Source organism: Haematobia irritans, chromosome 1, assembly GCF_050003625.1.
Source record: "Haematobia irritans isolate KBUSLIRL chromosome 1, ASM5000362v1, whole genome shotgun sequence".
NCBI lineage: Eukaryota > Metazoa > Arthropoda > Insecta > Diptera > Muscidae > Haematobia > Haematobia irritans.
This window is the reverse complement of record NC_134397.1, coordinates 140,362,831-140,385,874: the sequence shown is the minus strand read 5'-3', so window position 1 is coordinate 140,385,874 and position 23,044 is coordinate 140,362,831. Positions and strand designations below refer to the sequence as shown.

Sequence of the window (23,044 nt, the reverse complement as noted above, 5' to 3'; positions counted from 1 at the left end):
AATGGTACTATGTTAACTTCTGTTGTTTAAGTAAACATTATTATGGTTTGATTATAGAGATAATTAAGAACTGTGTAAATAAAAATATATTTTTGAATAGATCTTTGAAAACTTAAAAGCTTATGGAAGTTTGCTCATAGGAAAGTGATGCTTGTGTACATTGGAAATTGTCAAAACAAATTTTGACGGAAGCCTTTTAAGAAAAAAGAAGAGTCACTTTGATGTGCTATCCGGTTTCGCAAAAATCGAATAATCGAAAATGTCGACTTTCGACGTTTGCAATTAATGAAATGTCGACATTTTTAGGTTAGCCTGATATCAACGCAAGGTTTTTCGTCTCATTTATTTAGTTTACACGTTATTACAATTTTAATACGAGCTTATTGGATATGAACCTTTTTCGTCTTGATTCTCGAATTTTTGACGAATTTTCAGCAATAAAAATGACTATACCGTCATTCAATTCATATTCGATATTTTATACCCTCCACTATAGGATGGGGGTACACTTACTTTGTCATTACATTTGTAACGAAATATTGGTCTTAGATTCTTAATTAAAGTATTTATAATCTGGGTCGTGGTGAAAAACTGTATTGATGATGTCCATCCGTCCTTCTGTCTGTTGAAATCACGTAAACTTTGCACAAATAGTATCAGTGGCTTTGCAAATGATCCGGTTGAAATTTGGTACATGATGTTAGTACAAGCCATTTAACAACTATGCAAAAATTGGTCCATAAACCCGATCCGCAGATTTGGAGGAGTAAATTTCATCTGATACGTTTGAAATTTCGTACGTGATGGCAATAATTGTTTTCTGAAAACCTTGTCAAAAGAGGTCCTTATCGGCTTATAATTATATATAGCCCCCATATAAACCTCTTGGAACAACAAATCACAACCGATTCGGTTCAGATTTCACCCACTAATTCTACTCTTCTCTTCTATATACACCGATCAAGAACTAAATACGATTATATACTCACAAAAAAATTGTTTTTTTTTTTCTGATTCAATCACGAAATTAATTGATCCAATTAATTTTTTAATTGAAATGTCTTCAATCATAGTATCAATTAAAAAATTAATTGAAAGCCAATTAAAAAATTTATTGATACTATTAATTTTTGTGATTGGTTTTTGTTTCAATTAAAAATTTGTTGAATCAATTAAATTTTTAATTGAAAATTTTTTAAAACTCAATTAAAATTTTAATTGGATAAATTTTCGTGAAATTTTTTTCTGTGTAGGTGTTTAATCTGCCCTTTGTTTCTCCATATGGACTAATTTACAAGACAATGTTAGGAAATTTGAAGATACTTTGTCATCGGTAATTGTTACCACCCAAATAATTCTATTGTTGATGACAGTTTTTAATAGAACTTTCTCTTCTAGAGGATATATAAGATTCGGCCGTATATTCATATTTAAATTTCGACTAATCTAATTTCGTCTGATCATTCTTGATTCATAAATTTTCAAGACTACAAAAAGACAATTTCGATTTTCGACTTTTTTTTTGACAAAAACTTCGAAAATAAAGTGTTTGATGCACACAGAACAAAACTAGCTTTTGTCTACAATCACGAAATTAATTGATTTAAACAAATTTTTAATTAAAAATTCTTCAATCGCATAAATGATCATTAAAGTCAATTAAACAGTTAATTTTTCCAATTAACCAATTAATTGATGTTTTGATTCGAAAATGTTTGCAACCAATTAAAACATTTTGCAAAATTTAAGTAAAATTTTATTGTAACTGGAACAATTTTGGTGATGATTATGGTGTACTTGGACATATTATGATTTTTTATTATTTTAAATACTGAAAATTCCATCAATGAACGTATATAAAATTTTGGGAATTTTATATACGTTCCAAATTATTATGTCTTAGACCCTTAAATAAATATTTGGATGAAAGTTTAATCCATAGTTTATTTAAATAAATCTCCTATTTTGACCAGTAGTTTGTCTTCATTTGGTTTGCCTTAAATTATAATTTTTTTTTCGGCTTTGTAATTTGTCAAAGACAAATTGAAAGTTTATAAACATTGTGAAAGGTATGTGGAACATAGGGCATAGCCGAGCACGACTATCAAATTTAAATTTTTTTTTATTAATTTTTTTTTCGTCATTCAATATCAACAAAACGTGATAATAAAAGAAAGAAATTTCATTAAAATAATTTGCCTTATTCCCCTTTCAAAACAGACATTTATTTACTCATAATATAGTTTTATTAAAAATTATTTCTATAGAAAATTTTGCAAAAATTTTATTTCTATAGAAAATTTTGCCAAAACTTTATTTCTATAGAAAATTATGCCAAAATTTTATTTCTGTAGAAATTTATGCCAAAATTTTATTTCTATAGAAAATTTCGTCAAAATGTTACTTCTATAGAAAATTTTTGCCAACATTTTATTTCTATTGAAAATTTTACCAAAATTTTATTTCTATAGAAATTTTTGTCGAAGTTTTATTAATATTACAAAATATGGAAGTAAATTCAATTATCATTAAATTCAATATTCCTGATAGATACTACATATAATTTTACATAAAGCATTATATGACATAAAAGATGAAAAAAAAAATTGTATCCATCAAATATTTACAATTTGAGTTTGAGGTATATAATGACATCACCATTATATACCCTTGTATAATGCATATACATTAGTTGCTAATTAAATATTAATTGAAATTCTATATGTAACATTATTTGTTTTTCAATTCTCCCCCTTTGTTTGCTTTGCAATATCCTAGAACTTTAATAGGAGTAATCTTTGAAATTATATTTATTTTTTTTTATTGTCATAAGCTGATTGAGAGTATTTATTTATAGCAATTAATTGCTATTCATAAGCAATGACTTTAATATTACTAATTACTACAATCTAAAGATAGGAAGTTGTATATCAATTGATTTTATTTTTTTTTAATGCTTCCATCATGTAAAAAAGCGTCTCCAAAAAGTAGTGAAAGTGTTATTATTTGATCCTGAAGAGGTATACAATTGGTACAGAAGCGATGAATTTAACATGGGTTTGTCATAGGACGGATATCCACCATTTCAATAACCGTTGCACTGAATTTGCATCACTTTTTAAGATATTATCCGAATTCAGAGTTTTGGATGTGAATTAAAAAATTTTGTGATAATTTGACAAAAAAAAAATTTTTAATTTGTTTATGATTTTTAATGCATTTAACACCTTCACTGAAAAAAATATTGTCGTGAGGTCAAAGATTTCATGTCTTTAAAATACGTATGCAAATTTTGCTTAGCATAGAAGACGCGTTTCTCTAATATAAAGTTTTTTTCCTTGCCCAAAAATCGATAAACTTTTCAATGATGTCGTATTGTCCTTATAATTAAGTGATTTCACTTAAAAATGGGTATCATATCATGAAAGAAAAAATGTTTGGGCTAAGGTCAGCTTGACTTTAATAATTCAGAAAAATTCTTTAAAATTAATGAAATTGTCTTTAAATTTGTTGTAGGACATGTTTTTCAACACTTTATTTTAAAGACGTTTTTTACTTGGAACATAGCAAAATTTCTAATGGAAGTCGAGTCTGAATTTGGAAAATAAAGTTGTCGTTAACTCGTTTTTAAGGGACTTTGATAGCATAAGAAGAACAAATGTTGAAAAAGCGAAAAATTAAAATTTTCTTCCTAGAAGCAAGTACACAAAACCCAAATTTAAAAGAGAATTGTGTCTTAAAAGTTTCCTTACTTGAATTGTCCGCTTCTTTGGCTCGGAATCAATACCAAAATTTTTAAAGTAAAGACAAAATCTTTGGAACCGGGCATGCTTTTTTTCAGTGTGTCTGAAACGTTTGACTTCCATTATTTTGAAAAATTCGATATTTTTTTACGAGTATTTATCTTACATTTTCTTCATCATCCTTTTCTATGTACCCCAAACATTAAACAATATCAATGGGGAAAGTGTTAATGCAATTCATCGAAAATTAAAATATAAATTACTTACTTATATTTTAAATGATTTGATTCATATAAGCTTTTATCATCGCGCCATAAAAACTCTCATCAAATGGGGTAAATAATGAGATGCGAAAAAATAAATAAAATACATGAATTTATGTATTCATGTTTTTGTTTTTTTTTATTTCATTGTTAACAACAATGATTGCATAAAAAATATTCATTCGAATGGAGAAATTTACCTTCAGTTAACACATATGTGGTATATTGGACCAGTAAACGTAAAAGAAAATTAATTGTTAGTCCATACATGATAATGCGCATAAATCCTGTAGGAATATTTATATTATAGGACGGTTATTATTTAATATTACACCAATTAAAATTAAACAAAGAGTTTTTGTTTCCATTGTTTATGGAATTTTTAACAGAGATTTGGGTTCATGTAATCCTTGATTTCAATTATTATTTTTATCAGATTAATAGTGGCTTTTGTTATAAATGGTATATGAGTATTATAACATTTAGCCAGAGACAAATATAAACGTTAAACTGATATTAATTAAAATTAAATTAATTAATTTTATCATTATTAATTAATATTAAAATTTTGGCGAATCGTAAAAACTAATCTTTCACTTTAGGTTGCCTTCAACTTATTAATAAGGTCATTGAGTTTTAAACCAGCGACGAAAATTTTGAGACAAGCTGACCATAAAGTAAATGAACATTTACTAAATTAATTAATTAATACTCAATTCAGTAATTTCATTATTATTAATTTATATTAATATTTTTGGAAATGGTAAAAAAATCTACCATTTCCACTATAAATCAAAAAATGTTAAACTAGCCGCGAAACTTTTGAGGCAAACTTGAATTGAAGAAAACTGGAATCGGCCTTTGGGAGAAAAAATGAAATGAATAATTAATAAATAATCTTTGAAATTATATTTAAAATTTATGGTTGATAATATTTTTTATTGTCATAAGCTGATTGAGAGTATTTATTTATAGCAATTAATTGCTATTCATAAACAATGACTTTAATGTAAATATTAATGCAAACTAAAGATAGGAAATTGTATATCAATTGATATTATTTTAAATTTTTTCTTCATCATGTAAAATAAAAGTGTAAACAAAAGAGTAGTGAAAATGTTATTATTGGATCCGGAAATGGTGTAAAAAATTTTATACTAGCCGCGGCACTTTTGAGACAAACTTGAATTGAAGAAAATTAGAATCGGCCTTTGGGAAAAAATGAAATGAATAAAATGAATAATAAATAAATAATAAAATTAAATTAAATTAAATATAGTCAAATAATTGTTTTTTTTATATAGAAAAAAGTTAAATTTAGCATCAGTTTAACGATTGAAATTTTTCAATGTACACTGAAAAAAAGCATGTTCGGTTCCAAAGATTTTGTCTTTGAACTAATGATTTTGGTATTGATTCCGAATCAAAGAAGCGCAGAATTGAAGTAACATAAGGACACCTTTCTCGTTTAAATTTGAGTTTTACGTACTTGATTCTAGGAAACAAATTTTAATTTATTCATTTTTTTCAGCTTTTATCTTAATGTGCTGCCAAAATCCTATAAAAACGTGTTAACGAAAACTTCAATTTTCAAATTCAAACTCGACATCAAGTAGAAATTATGCTATGATTGAAGTAAAAATCATCTTTAAAATGAAGTTTGGAAAAACATGTCCTAATTTCGAACGAATTTTTCCTTTTTGTCAAGATGCAAAAAGTCAACAAATTTAAAGACGATTTCATTTATTTTAAAGAATTTTTCACAATTATTAAAGACAATTTGACCTTAGTCAAACAAAATTTTCTTTCATTTTAAGATACCACTTTTTAAGTCGATTAACTTAATAATATTAAAAAATTGAACGTCTTTTGGACAAGGAAAAAACTTTATATCAGAGAAAAGTGTCTTCTATGCTAAGCAAAAAACGCATTCGTATTTTAAGGACACGAAATCTTTGGCCTCAAGACAATTTTTTTTCAGTGTAGCTGGTATCATTTTAAGCCATAAAATCGATATAAGCCTTTTTTGACATTCTTAACTATTTCTTATTTTTTTTTTTGTTTTTTGTTTTGCCTCTTCTTTATATTAAAGAAAAATCAAATTCCATTCATTCATTTTGCCTCCCTGTGGGTACTAGATTCGCCTAAAGCTTATTATAAATTTATGTGCAATTGGCTCATAGACCTTAATTGAAATTTCAATTATGGGTGTAATTTTGTTTTCTTAAAAAATCATTTTAAATTCATGGAAATCGATAAATTGACATATTTTCTACGATTTTATTGGCATGCCAATAATTACAATTGATTTGAGTTAGAATTGTTGTACTCGTAGCAATTATGCATTCAGGTATAATAACATGAATGTGCGTAGATATACATCGACAAAAAATATTGGTCCTATAACTCATATTATATCTCAGAATTACCAAATGGGTGGATTTAGCCATCGCTGTACGTCTGTCCATCTATTTTGGTATTCGCAAGATGGAGTCACTATTCTTGTTAAAATTTAATAAGCCTAATTTGGAAACAACAATCATTTCGAATTTCGATATAAATTAAATGTACACAGAAAAAAAAGATCCTTTGTCAAACTGAAAAATCTTATTCAATCACGAAATTAATTGATCCAATTAATTTTTTTAATTGAAAAGTCTTCAATCACAGAAATGATAGTACAAATTAATTGACAGCCAATTAAAAAAATAATTAATCCAATTAATTAATTATTTCATTTAAAAAATTTTTTGAATCAATTAAATTTTTAAAACTCAATTAAGATTTTAATTGAAAAAATTTTCGTGAAATTTTTTGTCTGTGTATTTGCAACAATTTATTTTTTTTTATTTTTATTTATTAAGAATTTCCCCCATATCAATGAAATTTTATTTAGTGCAATGTAAAGAACTAAGCATAGATATACATTTAAATGATCGTAGAAATAAGTTTAGTTTTTATTTAATTTTTCGAAAATTTCTCAAAAATTGTCCAAGTTTACTTGGATCCATAGATGTTCCCCTTCTCTTAAAGATTTGAGTATTGATTTTGAGCCAAATAAAGACACATTTTAGGAAGCTTTAATTTTAGGGTGTATAAAATCAGATAAAAATAATAATATTAATAAAATTTTCATTTTTTTTGCGATATTAAAATTAGAAAAGGAATGATAACATTAATATATTTTTTTTAACAAACCTATTCCTGCACAAATAAATTTCAGTTTACTTCAAAATAAAAAAAAAATTCTTGGTAACAAAACAAAATCAACCCATACTCCATGGCTCTAAATAAGACACCATATCTGGAGCCATTTATATATGGGTCCAAATATACCATATATTTGGAGCTTCTTTATTTGTAATTCAAATATTCAATATCTAATTTAATTTAAAAATTATTTCCCTAAATTATAAATGATTTTCTTTATTTTAAGGAAATTTTATCTTCATTCAAAAACTTACGTCTTTTATGCATGGATGATAATGTCAATGATTTCTATACTAAATTTATTAAAAAAACACAAAATTGTTAAAGCAATGATTATGAACTTTTCTTTAGTTAAAATTTCTCCATATAAAAATAAATAATTGTAAATATTGTGTGTCCTAAAATTTAGATTACACAATCCTTCATACAGGGCCTATATATTTTTTTTAATGTGATAATGGCTTTAACGAGCTGCAAAAATAATCACTTAATCGGTTTGTAATTCTTCAAACAAGTTTTGACCTTCAACGTAACCAAAATTATTCTTATTGGTGACATTGCTTAGATAGCAATATTATATGAATTACTTGTTTTTTTGTTTTTTTTTTTAAATTTAAAAAGTACAATTTTCCCTGTGCAAAAATTTTACTAAAAGTATTAAACATAAAAAAATTAAATATTCAAAAAAAAAGTATTCATCAATAACAAGAATATATAAACTTACATGTATTATTAATAGAAACCCTTCTCAATAATGTGTGGTAAAACCAAAGTTTTTCAGTTTTCAAGAAACTTTTAATTTTTCTTTGTGGGTTACTTCTCATTTTATGTTTGCTGTTATCAGAACCTGTGGGGTTACCTTAGTTACAAAAGAATTTTTGCCCCCATATTCAATACCATGGAGAGCAATGAAAACTATAAAGCAATAGAACAAGTTAATATCCCCCAACGATAACAACGATAGGGTAGGACGAGTAGTGGTAATAGTGGTAGTAATAGCTTTACCTTTTGCTATCACAGCAGGAAGTGGCCGCAATGGCTGTTCATACATAAACTCAAGCACAATCACTTTAAAATACCATAAGGATATATGGTGAACAATATCGACTAAATACAGAAGCTTGCTATTGTAGGACAAGTATCGTCAGCTAAATATTGTGTAATATTGAAAGTACACGGGAGAAACTATTACCTTAATATGAAAGATTGTAAAACCTAAATTTTAGGATTTATTCAAAATTAAAGTGAAAATTCTTTAAAATAAGTCAAAATTTTAATTAAGGGAAAGATTTGCTTACAAAATGTTTTTCCTTAATCGTACAAAAAGATTAAGGAAAGAAAATTGATTATAACTAAATTAATTAATCAATTAATTAATACTCAATTCATTCATTAGTTTTATTATTATTATTATTATTAATTAATATTAATTTTTTGGGGAATCATAAAAAAATATTCCAATTTAGATTACCTTGAATTTATGTATAAATCAATAAATTTTAAACTAGCCACGAAACTTTTGAGACAAACTTGAAATAAAGAAAATTGGGTTTGACCTTTGGAAAATTAAAAAAAAAAAAAACTAATAATAATATTAAAATACGAATCTTTGAAATTTTTGGCTCTTTGTAGATAAAGTCGTATGTCCTTGAAGTAAGGCAAATTTCCCTTAAAATAAAGAGAAACATTTATGATTTTAAAATATCTTCTTTAAATTGACTGAAAAATTAAATCTTCGGGTTAAAGATAAAAGAGTTTAAAAAATGGGCTAATACTTATTTTAAGGATGTTTGCATCCTTAGGCTAGGTTAGGTGGCAGCCTGATGTATCAAGCTCACTTAGACTATTCAGTCCATTGTGATACCACATTGGTGAACTTCTCTCTTATGACTGAGTGGTGCCCGATTCCATATTAAGCTCAATGACAAGGGACCTCCTTTTTATACCCGATTCCGAACGGCGTTCCACATTGCAGTGAAACCACTTAGAGAAGCTTTGAAACCCTCAGAAATGTCACCAGCATTACAGAGGTGGGATGTTTGAATCCTTGGTTTAACCAGCATTACTGAGGTGGGATAATCCTCCGCTGAAAAACTTTTTGATGTTCGGTCGAAGCAGGAATCGAACCCACGACCTTGTGTATGCAAGGCGGGCATGTTAATCATTGCACCACGGTGGCTGTTTCTACTAACAAATTTTTTTCAAGCAATTTAATTTGAAATATTTTTTTTTAGTTTCCGAGTATCTGATTCATTTTGCTTCAATGTTTTAGAAGAATTTAAAAAGATATTTTTTTGATATTTGATAATAAGCTGCAACAACGGCTGTGCGGTTGCACGAGCTATCGCTGTGGTCGGAAAAAATGTACGGTCACAGTTCGGTCCTCAAAATAATGCCAGATGTGCCTAACGTAGTGGATTACACTCCGGCGAAACTCTAATTCCCAACAGTGAGGCGTGGTGTACACAGACCCCGGGGAATAAAATATATATAGATTTCTACGATGGACAAGTGGGTTTCGGAGTATATTCTAAAGATCTGGAAATTCGAAAAGCGAAAAGATTACCTAATCAGTGTTTTTCAGGCTGAAATATTAGCAATAAGAGACGTGGCGAATTGGCTGAGAAGTAGTGTTCCAATAAATATTGCCATTAATATATACTCAGACAGTCAACCTGCAATAAAATCCTTGGAGACTCTGTGTTCCTTTACTCAAAAACGGTCAACGACTGCCGCAAATCTCTCAACGAGATGGCTGAGTAGTACAATATTCACCTAAAATGGGTGCCTGATCATAGGAACATACCGGGGAACTGCGAAGCGGATGAGTTAGCAAGGTTAGGAACTACCTTACATATTCCAGGGGAATTAGAATCTGTTGGTATGCCTCTGGCTACCTGCAAGCTCTTACTGCGTGAGAAGCCTGTTATGATGGCCAATGTTCGATGGGAGAACTGAAAGGGTTGTAACGACACCAATCAAATATGGCCCAATTTAAACTTAAACCGCACACTAGATATGCTAGTGTTCTAAAGATGTCAGATATCACTCCTGATATCTGCTATAACGGGTCGCTGCCTGATAGGTGAATTTGCAAAACCTATTGGTGCGAAATATAATGACTACTGTATGAGCAGTCATGATGCAGAGGAAAAGTATTCAATTAAACACCTCTTGTGTGAGTGTCCTGCATCTTGTGTAAGGCGTAAGCAAATTTTAGGGGCATATAGATTACTGGGGGACTTGAAAAATGTTAACTTAAGCAGTCTGCTAATGTTTTTGGAACAATCTGGTTGATTCAACAGAAGAAAATAATCGAAATTCAGCGGTTAAAACTAGAAGTGCCCATATGTAATAGGTACTTTTAGTTAATGTGGTATCACAATGGACTGATATGGTTTAAGTGAGCCTGGAACTTAATCGGGCTGCCACTTTAACTTAACCTATCCTTGATATTTGATATTGTTTTGATTTAAATATCATTGTGTTAGTGAACTCAAGAATGAATAAATTTATTTATGGTGATTTCGATTCTAATTAAAATTGCAATATTTTGGCTTCAAAATATAAATGACTTCTTTCAATACTTTTGGATTTAAGATCCCTACAAATGTTAGGGCTTAGTAATATTTTTAGGGTAAAAAGACAACCAGGGAAAAAGTAGTGTTACAATTGGAAAGGAAATTACCCTTAGTTAAAAATTGCAAAAAATGTAAACAAGGTATCTATAGTTTTCACCGGGTAAATCCTAATCCTTACGGTATTTTACGAAAACCAACGGACCACAATCAGAAAATCGAAAATATTAATTTTCATTTATTAATACCACTTGACTTAAGTAAATAATGGTCACCTGCAAAAACAATCGTGTAAGCGATAACTTTTTTTCTGCATGTAAAAATTCCAATATAAGCTCAACTACTCATAATATTTACTACCACCTTTTTTCCACTATAATACTCGTAATATCCTTCAAGGGAGTGGTTGAAAATATAATTTGAAATTCCTAATGAAATTTTAATGTATTTTGTTGTATATTTTCTCTTTTTTGTTTTTTGTTGGACAAATGAATGACAAACAGAATAATCAGACTTTGAAAAGGATACAAGAGACTTTAGATTATTAAGTATATTACTAGCCTTGCCAGCTGTCTGCTATGCCTTTTTAGTGTGCTCGTTAGCAGTTTGAGTAATTGTTGTAGTAGTCTGCGTTTTTAACGTCCTAATGTCTCTAAAGGGGTTTTGACCATTTATACTGTGTTATTATTAAAGAATAGCCACAAGCATAAACATCATTCGATATATTTGGATATCTTTAGCAACGGGTGTTTATAGAGAAAATCTAAACAAAATTTCTGAATTTTTTGAAAAAATTAATAAACGAATGAGAGGAAGTAAGTAATAAATAATGAAATTTAAATACATAGATGAAGTCGTAAATTAAATGAAATCGATGGGACAAAAACTTTTATTTGAATAATCATTTGATATCGTCCTTAGGAAAAACAAATTTAAATTAAAAAAATAAAAAAATTAATTGCAATCGATGGAAAATATATTTTTGCATAATAAATTAATAATATTCTTACTTAGACAAATAATAAAAAAATAAATAAAATTTATTTAAAAAAAATAAATTTTCTTTCATGAAAAAATTCAATGAACCACATCGTGGCTCTCAAATTTATATTTTTATACCCTCCACCATACACAGAACAAAAAAAGTTTACTTGAATACAAAGACTTTGACCATACTTTAAGGATTTTGATATTGACATGCGGCTAAAAACAGTTGTTTGTTATTTAGCATCAAATCTAGGTTCCATAACAAACCATTCATATTAGGCTTGAATCTACTAAAAGTGGGCACTATAAATCCCTCTTTTCTAAGCCATTTGCCTTAGAATTTAAATCTAGTTAAAGTAGATTTTAGAAGTGTAATGGAAATGATGTTTAATATTAAAATTAAAATACAGATCTCATTTATCGAATTTTATACTATTTTACACTATTAACAATTGTCAAAAATACAAATTGTAAAATATAATTTAAAGTAATATCTTCGTACTTAAACCAAAACTGTAAAAGCTTCTAAATAAGTCTTAAACTTATAAAGGTATTTTATCTGTAATCCACTGTTTCCAAATCTCAGTTAATTTAAAGCATGTTTCTTTAAATCAAAAATATTTTTCTTTATTTTTATGAAAGTTTTCCCTACTTCAAAAGACATATGAACTTAACAAAGGGTCTGAAATTTCAAAGATTCTTGTATTTTTTTTTTTAATGAAACAAATTTTAAATTAATTTCTTTAATTCAAATTTTCTTATTTTCAATCAATTTGCCTCTAATGTTCCGTAAAATGTGTATCTTAAAAATTAAGTTGTTTAGTCTTTCATATCAGGTCAATATATTTTATCAGGGTAGGATGGATGTATACAAAGTTTATCATTCCGTTTGTAACACATGAAAATGTTGGTCTCAGACCACATAAACTATATAATATTCTGGGTGGAGGTGAAATTCTGAATCGATCTAGCAAAAATTGGAAATTCATCCAAAGGCACAACATTAAAAGCAATTCCAAAAATGTCCTCCCAAAGATGTTCTTACCCAGCAAAAAAGTGTCGCCAAAAAAGTAGTGAAAATGTTCTTTTTGGATCAGAAGCGATGAATTTAAGATGTGCTTGTCATAGGACGGATGTCCACCATTTCAACAGCAGATGCACTGAATTTGCATCACTTCTTAAGGTGTTATGCGAATCCAGTGATTTGGATGTGATTAAAGAAATTTTGTAATATTTTGACGAAAAAATAATTTTAAAAATTTTTTATGATTTTTAATGCATTTTAACGCTTATCTGGAACGTTTGACATCAAATATTTTCAAAAATTCGCAATTTTTCTAGAAAGGATTTAGCATTTGTTTTTTTCGGCAAAATTTAAATAATTTGCACTATTTTATTAATTTTTAATTTTTAATCTGTTTTTAACCCATTTGAAACAATAAAATTTTAAATTTCCTATTAAAAATATGCAAAAAGCGATTTATAAAAAAATGACTCAAATGCACTTCCTGTGCAGTTAAAATAAAGAACATCTTTGGGAGGACATTTTTGGAAGTGCTTTTAAAGTTTTAAAGAACTTCCTAATTTTTTTGCTGGGTAATTGTAGTTATAAAGGAAGTCCTTATAATTACATGTTTTTAACTAGATTTTTTTCATATTTTTAATGTGTAATTTCAACTATTTTGTAAGAATAGAAAAGAAAAAAATGCTAAATCTAAATTACGAATTTTTAAAAATATTTGAGATCAAACGTTTCCTACAAGCGTTAGCATTCATTGAAATTAGAGAAAATATTTATTTGGCAAACTATCACAAAAATGTTTTAATTCACATCCAACACACTAAATTCGGATCATACCTTAAGATGTGATACAAATTCAGTGCAACAGCTGTTCAAAATGGTGGACATCCGTCCTATGACAAGCCAATCTTAAATTCATCGATTCTGTGCAAATTTTGCACCACTTTCGGATCCAAAAAGAACATTTTCACTACTTTTTTTGGCGACGCTATTTTGCTAGGATATGCACTCTAACGATCATGGAAAAATTGGTCAATATCGCTCCATAATTATACATAGGGCACATGTAAATCGATCCCCAGGTTTGATTTGCGGAGCTTCGTTGTAGCACAAATTTCCTCCGATTCGGTTAAATTTTGGTGCGTGATGTCAACATATGGCCTCATATCATACTTTATGACTGTCCATAAGCATATTCTTTTATAGATGATTTTTATAATAAATGATATCGCCCACAGATACTCCTTGAGTTACCATAGTCACCAATTTGCATCCTACACACAAAAAATTTTTTCTGATTCAATCACGAAATTAATTGATCCAATTAATTTTTTAATTGAAATGTCTCCAATCACAGAAATTATAGTATTAATTAAAAAATTAATTGAAGGTCAATTAAAAATTTAATTGATCCAATTAAAAAAGTAATTGATACTATTAATTTTTGTGATTGATTTTTGTTTCAATTAAAAAAATTTGTTGATTAAATTTTTAATTGAATATTTTTTTAAAACTCAATTAAAAGTTTACTTGAAAAAATTTTCATGAACCTTTTTTCTGTGTAGTCCCTTTTAATCCAATGTCTACTTTACGACTTTTTCCTTTAAAATCAATTCATCAATTTTGTCTAAGCTAAAAAGTCGATTTTCGACAAAAATAGGTAAAGTCAATTAGTCGAATTTTAAGATTGCAAGTATTCAAAGATTCGATTATTCGAAAAATCAATTTTCAACTTTTGTATCCTTAACAGTCCCATCTTTATTTTCTATCTCACCGTCCGTCTTGTATAAGTTCACAAATGTAAGGATCATTTATAGCATCCACTTTTCCTAAAAATATTCAAGGATATAAAAAATTTGGTTAACTCATCTTAAGCACATATAAAAAAATTAAACTCAATTTAATTTTTTTTATTTATATATAGTATTCCTGTATTTATTACGTATTAAGGTATATTTTATTTCGTATTTTTTATAACAGTGAACACTTATTTAACATATGCAATGGATCTCGTGGTTGACATTTGAAAACCTCTTGAAATTCCTTGGACTGTTTCAAATAGGCATGTATGAAATCTCGACGCTCCTCAGATAAATTCAATTGACAATCTACCAAAGAACTAGCCACAAAATACAATTTCTCCATGGACAATTGTAAACGACCAGCATTTAGTAAACGATCCATTTTTTGAATAAATTCATCATCACGTTGCAACCATTGTTCATAGGTATACCAAACTTGTTTTTGCGCCAAAAGTTTCAATATTAAATCGTTAATATTGTAATTTCGATTCGCAACACTCTGAGGTTGTTGCCTAGCCAGACATCTTTCAAAGCTGGCATATTGACGTTCTGAATCCATACTTCTCCATGCTCCAGGTGTTACATAACTACCACCAATCATAACCTCAGCAAATTGTTGTCCAACCAATACATAATTGAGGGGGACACTTAAATTTTGTTGTTGTTGCACCAGATTATTGATAATGAGAAAAGTTTCCATAAAGGCCTTAGAACTTTGGGTGACTTGCAACGCACCACTTGTCCCACTGGATTTTACCTCATTTTCCATTTTATTACGTTGAGCCATAAATCGTTGGGCTTTTTCTAAATTACGATAAAAGTTACGTTTTGTTATCGACAGCGATTCATATTCGGCATCTAATTTAGCATCTCCGTTTAGGGTTAAATGCATAATACGTCCCAAAAAGAGTTTGGAATTTTGTTGAGTAATTTCATCTATCCATAGTGTAGTGGCCAATAGTTGATCATAGGCTTGTCCTAATTCTGAATACATTTGAGCCATTTGTACTTTATTTATGGCAGAACGTTGGACAATGTGCCTGTAGACGGGCCCGAAATAGGTTTCGGTTAGCTTTTGACAATCTGAGGGAGTTTTATCTGGAAATAGATGAAGGTAGGATATTTAGAAAATGTTACACAATAAATAAAAATACTGTAATAACAAATAATTTATGCAAAATATTAAATTAACTAAGAAATCCTTAGTTATACATCAACCCATCAAAATATTAATAAGGTCTTCTTAAGTCAATAATTTTAATGTGCTTTCAAATATTCTACTATAGGAACTTTTCTTTTCACCAAGAAAGAAATAAATAGAAACAAAATTTTCTACAGATATAAAGTTTGGCAAAATTTTCTATAGAAATAAAAGTTTGGAAAAATTCCTATAGAAACAAAATTGTGACAAAATTTTCTATAGAAATAAAATTTTCACAATATTTTCCATAGAAACAAAATTGTGACAAAATTTTTTATAGAAATAAAATTTTCACAATATTTTCTATAAAAACAAAATTGTCATAAAATTTTCTATAGAAATAAAATTTTATCAAAATTTCCTATAGAAGTAAAATTGTGACAAAATTTTCTACACAAATAAAATTTTAATAAAATTTTCTATAGAAATAACATGTTCACAAAAATTTCTACAGATAGAAGGTTTGGCAAAAGTTTCTGTAGAAATAAAAGTTTGGAAAAATTCCTATAGAAACAATAAAAATTAAATAAAATTTTCACAATATTTTCTATAGAAACAAAAATGTGACAAAATTTTTTATAGAAATAAAATTTTCACAATATTTTCTATAGAAACAAAATTGTGACAAAATTTTCTATAGAAATAAATTTTTTTTCAAAATTTTTTCCAAAAATAAAATTTTGAAATAATTTTCTACAGAAATAAAATTTTAACAACATTTTCTATAGAAATAACATTTTGCAAAAATTTCTATAGAATTAAAATTTTGACAAAATTTTCTATGGAAATAAAATTTTGACAAACTTCTCTATAGAAATAAAAATTCTGAATAGAAATAAAACTTTGGCAAAATTTTCTTACGAAGTAAAATTTTGTAAAAATTTTAATTTTTAAATGATATTAATTTAATTTGGGAAAATGGTCCGGTGGTACGAATTTTGGTCCAATTTTGGAAAAATGTGGGAATTCTTACAATATTTTCTATAGAAACAAAATTGTGAAAAATTTTCTATAAAAATAAAATTATTTATTTATTTATTGTTTATTTTAATCATACAGTAAATGTATGATAAAAAAGAAAAGGGAAAAGTAGCATTGGCTGCTAAGGCCATCAGCTATAAAAATAAAATTTTCACAATATTCACTATAAACAAAATTGTGACAAAATTTTTTATAGAAATAAAATTTTCACAATATTTTCTATAGAAACAAAATTGTGACAAAATTTCCTATAAGAATAAAATTTTGTCAAAATTTCCTATGGAAGTAAAATTGTGACAAAATTTTCTACAGAAATAAAATTTTAACAAAATTTTCTATAGAAACAAAATTGTGACAAAATTTTGTATAGAAATAAAATTTTCACAATATTCACTATAGAAACAAAATTGTGACAAAATTTTCTCGTGAAATAAAGTTTTGTCAAAATTTCCTATAGAAGTAAAATTGTGACAAAATTTTCTACCGAGATAAAATTTTAACAAAATTTTCTATAGGAATAAAATTTTAACAAAATTTTCTATAGAAATAAAAGTTTTGAAAAATTCCTGTAGAAACAAAATTGTGACAAAATTTTCTATAGAAATAAAATTTTCACAATATTTTCTATAGAAAAAAAATTGTGACAAAATTTTTCATAGAAATAAAATTTTCACAATATTTTCTGTAGAAACAAAATTGTGACAAAATTTTCTATAGAAATAAAATTTTGTCAAAATTTCCTATGGAAATAACATCTTGACAAACTTCTCTATAAAAATAAAATTTTAACAAAATTTTCTATAGAATTAAAATTTTGACAAAATTTTCTATGGAAATAAAATTTTAACAAACTTCTCTATAGATATAAAAATTTTGAATAGAAATAAAACTTTGGCAAAATTTTCTATCGAAGTAAAATTTTGTAAAAATTTTAATTTTGAAATGATATTAATTTAATTTGGAAGAATGGTCCGCTGGTATGAATTTTGGTCCAATGTGGGGCCAAAGTAAAAACTCATTGTGGCAACGCTGGTTTTTATTAAATTTCTATTATAATGGAAAATACCTGAAGCCAGACTGGTGCATAAAGAAGATAAGGAAACAATTTTTTTTTCCTTACCGTATTTTAAGACCAAGAAATCTTTGTTTTTCTAAGTGTATAAAATGACCTAATTTCACTTAGAATAAGCATTGGGTGATAGTGTAATTTGTCATTTAAAAGTGACTCAGTATCTGAATCGAGTTAGCTATGCTGCTCTGTCTGTCTGTTGAGGTATAATTGTGTTCAATTATAGTCCTGAGTATTTTATATGACAGCTCAAATTTAATCGTCAACTATACATAACGGGAGGCCCATTACCTTTGAGCTAAAACTAAAGCATTGAGGTTGCAATTTTTGGCTGTGTACCACGGTTGCCACTCGAGCAACCGAAAAAACTACCAAACGAAAAGATCATATTTTGTAAAAATTGTATTTCCATAGAAAAATATGTCAACATTTTATTTCTATAGAAAATTTTGTCAAAATTGTATTTCTATAGAATTATTTACATATTTATTACAAGATTTACAATTATAATAAATTATGAAAATAAATATAAAAAATTAGGTACTAGCAACAAAGATTTTTGACCTATCTATTGTAAATATTATCAAACTTTTTTGTTCTATAGAAAATGCTGTCCACTTTTTATTTCGACAGAAAATTGTTGAAGTACATCTTAATTGGAGAGGACTAAATATTTAGCAAAATCTTCCAAAATAATTGTACCAACTGTTGGCAACCTTGCTCTGTACCCCAAAAGAAAAATACTTTCCTCCGGAACGAAATTCCTCTCCTTTTTATAAAGTAGTTTCTGTAAGAGCAAATAATTCCGAATTTATGATAAGCGATTCAACGATTAATTCTAATATTTTTTTATTTTCTGTTGAAGAAAATTTTGTAGCGAAAAGGGAAAATATTCTCCAGAAAAAAAAAAATAATCAAGAGCTGTTTTAATGACCTCCTACACGGACGAAAAAGACTGTTTTTCTTATGTTTGGGTGTAAAAATTATATGTTTGGAACTCACATTTTTTAATACAATATTTTTAAGTGCAAGCATATAATGTTCATAAACTAGCATAACATGTTTGGAAGATATATGTTAATATGTTACAATGGACTGAATAGTCTAAACGAGCTTGATACATCGGGCTGCCACCTAACCTAATATGTTACAACATATTATGTTTGGGACAAAATGTTTGTAAGTATAATATGCTTAAATACAAACATATATTAATTTGGAAATAGCTTATAAAGATATATGTGTTTAGAAAGAGAGACCTAGAGGGTATGCTGCAAGTAAAATAATGGAAGTAACCAATTGGCGCATTAAAAATGTATCCACGTAAAGAAAATTTCATTAAAATTTTTTACTACCAGTGTATGCCCTAAGGTGAAACATAATATGTTTGAACAATATAAACAATATTTTGTTTGGACCAATATGCTTGAAGCAAAATGTGTTTGGGGTATATGTTACAGAAGCGATTTTTTTTTTGAGAGTGTATGAAGAATTGATTATTTAAGGTAGACCCATTTGCAAAGGGCTACAATTGGAGAAAAATTCAAATTGCATCACGTCACGTAAAGACGTTACTGTAAAGATAGTTTGTTTATTAATTCAAACAACAACACACCAAACAACTTACCCATTAAATAATCAATCCATATCCAATTTAAAAATCTTGTCAATGTTGTCGTTTGTAATAATTCAAAATATTTGATAAGCTTTGGCATATCCATGACAATAACTGTATCGGTTGCCTTCAAAGGTTTACCCATAACTTTGCGGAAATATGAATCCCAATCCAATGAAGAAACTGAACCAAAATGCAAATTTTTAAAATCATCATAGGAATACTCTTTAAGCTTCTCCTCATTGGTCACTGCAATTTTCATGATATCTCTGGCATTTCGTTCAAAATTCAAAACCTCCAATGATACTAAACGTCCACGGCCAGCATCAATATTATAGGCCTGCATAACCTCATCCAACAATTGCTCGAATTTCCTTAGGGTACAACGGACAGCATCATCGGGACGAATTTGCACAATACGTTTGTTGGAACGCAATTCAATTTGAGTCTTAAAGAAATAGGGAACACCAGATTCATGGAATACACTTAGAACCTGTAACCAGGTCATATTGCGACGTTTCCTTATTATGGCCATGGAATCGTCAATGGTTGGCCAGCCCCCAGACATACGATACATTAGAGTACTCTTCAGATGATCTATCATGCGGGCATTCTGGCATGAATCATAAAAATGCTTCACTTTCAATTCGGCATCCATGAGTTCCTCTTCGTTTTGGCTCTCTAGAAATTTATTGAATTTCAATTGCTCCTGTTGCAAGAGTTTTTCCTGTTGGGCCTTCGTTGAGGAGGCATTCAAGGAACGGCCACAGACATAAGCGAAAAAATCATCACAGGGTTTTTTTGTTATATCCAACCAGGATTCCAGTTCATAGGAAAAACGTAAAATATCATTCTCCATGGCTAGCTTATCGTTGCCAACCGAGGCAGCAGCAGCAGCACTTGTCCCCATGGCAGACACCAGTATTCGGTTAGGTGGTATAATAACCAAAAGGACCAATAATGGCATAGCCCATTTTAACAATAGCCTGAGGTGGATAACAAACAGCAACATATTGGCAAAACTTTATTGCTTTCACGTTTGGGTTTTAAATTTTACAAAAATTGTTCGTTGGTATTCAATTTATGACTTTCCTTACGCAGCACTTTAAGAAATTTTATTTTCTTTTTTATAGCTCAGTGTCACTTGATTTTTTTCGCTGTGGTTTGTTTTTTTCGGGGGGGCTAGTTTGGAAAATATTTTTCTTTTCTTGATTTCATTTAAATTCAATTACATTTAAAACCCCATTTGCAATTCACTACCACATCACACCAGAACCAGCATAAGTTAACACAATGGTTTTAGAAGCTCGACTAACATTCCAATGTTATTGAAATTCAAACTAACGTTTGGCCGTTACGTCTACGATTTCGTTTCGGGGCGTTTTTAGCATTGCAAATGTTATCTCGAAGAAGATAGAAAAAAATTTGCAATTCGTTTTTTTCTTTTATATTCACTTTGTTCTTTGGCAATTGTTCTTCGTTTCCGGTTTTAACCTTGTTTTTTAATTAAATTTCTGCTTCACACATACACGTTTGCACTCAGAGATAGTTTTACAACCATACAATGTTTTGTATGAAATAGTATGGAATTTTTTCTTTGCTTTTTTGTCTTTGGTTTCCTTAGATCATGAACTAATTTTAGTTATTTGGGGTTGGGGAAAAAAAAACAATTCCCACTATCATCCCACACCATATGGCATGGAAGAACCCTGATTGTTTGTTTTTTAGTTTCCCTTTTTGGAAAATTTTTCCTTCTTAGGAATTTATTTTATTTGAAAATTCAACACACGTTTTCAAGATTTCTGTTGTTTTTAGGTTTTCTACTAATCCCATACTAATGAAATGAATCTCTCGCAGAAAAGCCAAAGAATTCAATTAGAGCTCAAATGCCAATCGCATTTGCTACTTGCCCGCTAGTAAGTGCTGCGAGTTTTTCGAGCATTTCATTTCACGATGATGATGATGATGATGATGATGGCGATAGTGATTGCTGTGGCATCGAAACAGACAGACAGACGATAAGACAAGGGTTGAGGTTAATTTTGTTTAAATGCTCTGTTCACAAAACAACAAAACTCGACATATATTTTTTTTTCTCTGTCAATGATTCTAATGCAATATACTTTGGTTTTATTTATTACATTTAATGACAATCTATTGCAAGACATTTTACAATAAATAATCATAAATTAATTAAAAAAAAAAATCTAAAGCAAAAAAAGAAATCACCAAATGATCTTGACTTCATTGACTTGAAATTTGTAATGGTTTAATTTCTAAATACCTTATCATTTTTATTTATTTGCCAAAGAAACATATGCACTACTGATTTTGGTTTGGATTTGGAAAAATCGATTTAATTATAAATTTTTGAGGAAGCTTTTTTACATTTTTTTCCTGAATTCATATCAATTTATCTTCGGGTCATTAATTACAACTAAACTTTCTAAATTTTTTAAGCCATTTATTTTAATATTATTTAGTTTATTTAAGGATATAGAAATGGGAATATTTTTTTTTTCGAAAAATATGTAGACTTTTGATATTGGCAAAAATCAATAATTACTCAAGGTTACTGTACAGGGAGCCATCGTGGTGCAATGGTTAGCATGATCACTTTGCATACATAGGGTCGTGGGTTCAACCCCAGTATCGAGCGAACACCAAAACAGCTTTTCAGTAATGATTTATCAGTAATGCTGGTGACATTTCTGAGTGTTTTCAAGCTTCTCTAAGTGGTTTATCCGCAATGTGGAATGCCATTCGGACTCGACTAAAAAAAATATGTCCCTTGTCGTTGAGCTAAACATAGAATTGGGCAGCACTCAGTGATAAGAGAGAAGTTCACCAATGTGGTATCACAATGGACTGAATAGTCTAAGTGAGCCTGAAATATCGGGCTGTCATCGGGCTTAACCGCATTTCCGAAATTGTTAAATGTTTATAAGGACACTGGTAGTTCCTATGGCCTGGGAGACACCGTGGTGCAATGGTTACCATGCCCGCCTTGCATACACAAGGTCGTGGTTTCGATTCCTGCTTCGACCGAACACAAAAAAGTTTTTCAGCAGTGGATTATCCCACCTCAGTAATGCTGGTGACATTTCTGAGGGTTTCAAAACTTCTCTAAGTGGTTTCACTGCAATGTGGAACGTCGTTCAGACTCGGCTATAAAAAGGAGGTCCCTTGTCATTTAGCTTAACATGGAATCGGGCAGCACTCAGTGATAAGAGAGAAGTTCACCAATGTGGTATCACAATGGACTGAATAGTCTAAGTGAGCCTGATACATCGGGCTGCCACCTAACCTAACCATGGTCTGGCACCCATGTTAGGCAGAGATGGTCTGTATCAAACTTTTTTAGGTTTGCGACTGTTGCAAAGTTGTAAACGTCGTAAACGTCACATACGCGTCGTAAATGTAGAAAAAGCAACAAAAGTCGCAAACTGAAAATACTTTAGTCGCGTCAGCTAGGCAGCAAATTCGATGATATCCAAGACGATGGTATGTGCGAAGAAGTTTCAATTCTTAGGAATGTTCACATTTTTCGGTTTTAGTCCCCACATTTTCCCTA

General features: G+C 28.8%; 2 protein-coding genes across 13 annotated transcripts in view; one reads left to right on the top strand and one right to left on the bottom strand.

The window, feature by feature from the left end:
• The window catches only part of cpx (synaptic transmission protein complexin), a 1,078,564-nt gene that overhangs the window by 1,003,357 nt on the left and 52,163 nt on the right, over positions 1-23,044 (top strand). Inside the window, exon 1 of one of the 12 annotated variants that reach the window (XM_075291800.1) lies at positions 11,486-11,609. The exons of the other annotated variants lie outside the window; for them this stretch is intronic. Coding sequence (XP_075147915.1) covers positions 11,600-11,609 — 10 coding nt within the window. The 5' untranslated portion in view covers positions 11,486-11,599. Of the gene's footprint in view, positions 1-11,485; positions 11,610-23,044 lie in introns of those variants that run through there. 12 annotated transcript variants of the gene reach the window in all.
• Nepl11 (Neprilysin-like 11) lies at positions 14,702-21,388 on the bottom strand. The gene is made up of 2 exons (XM_075291789.1): positions 19,483-21,388; positions 14,702-15,702 (listed from the first exon to the last, which is right to left on the bottom strand). Exons 1-2 carry the CDS (start codon positions 20,480-20,482, stop codon positions 14,774-14,776), a joined length of 1,929 nt encoding a protein of 642 aa, XP_075147904.1. The 5' UTR covers positions 20,483-21,388; the 3' UTR covers positions 14,702-14,773.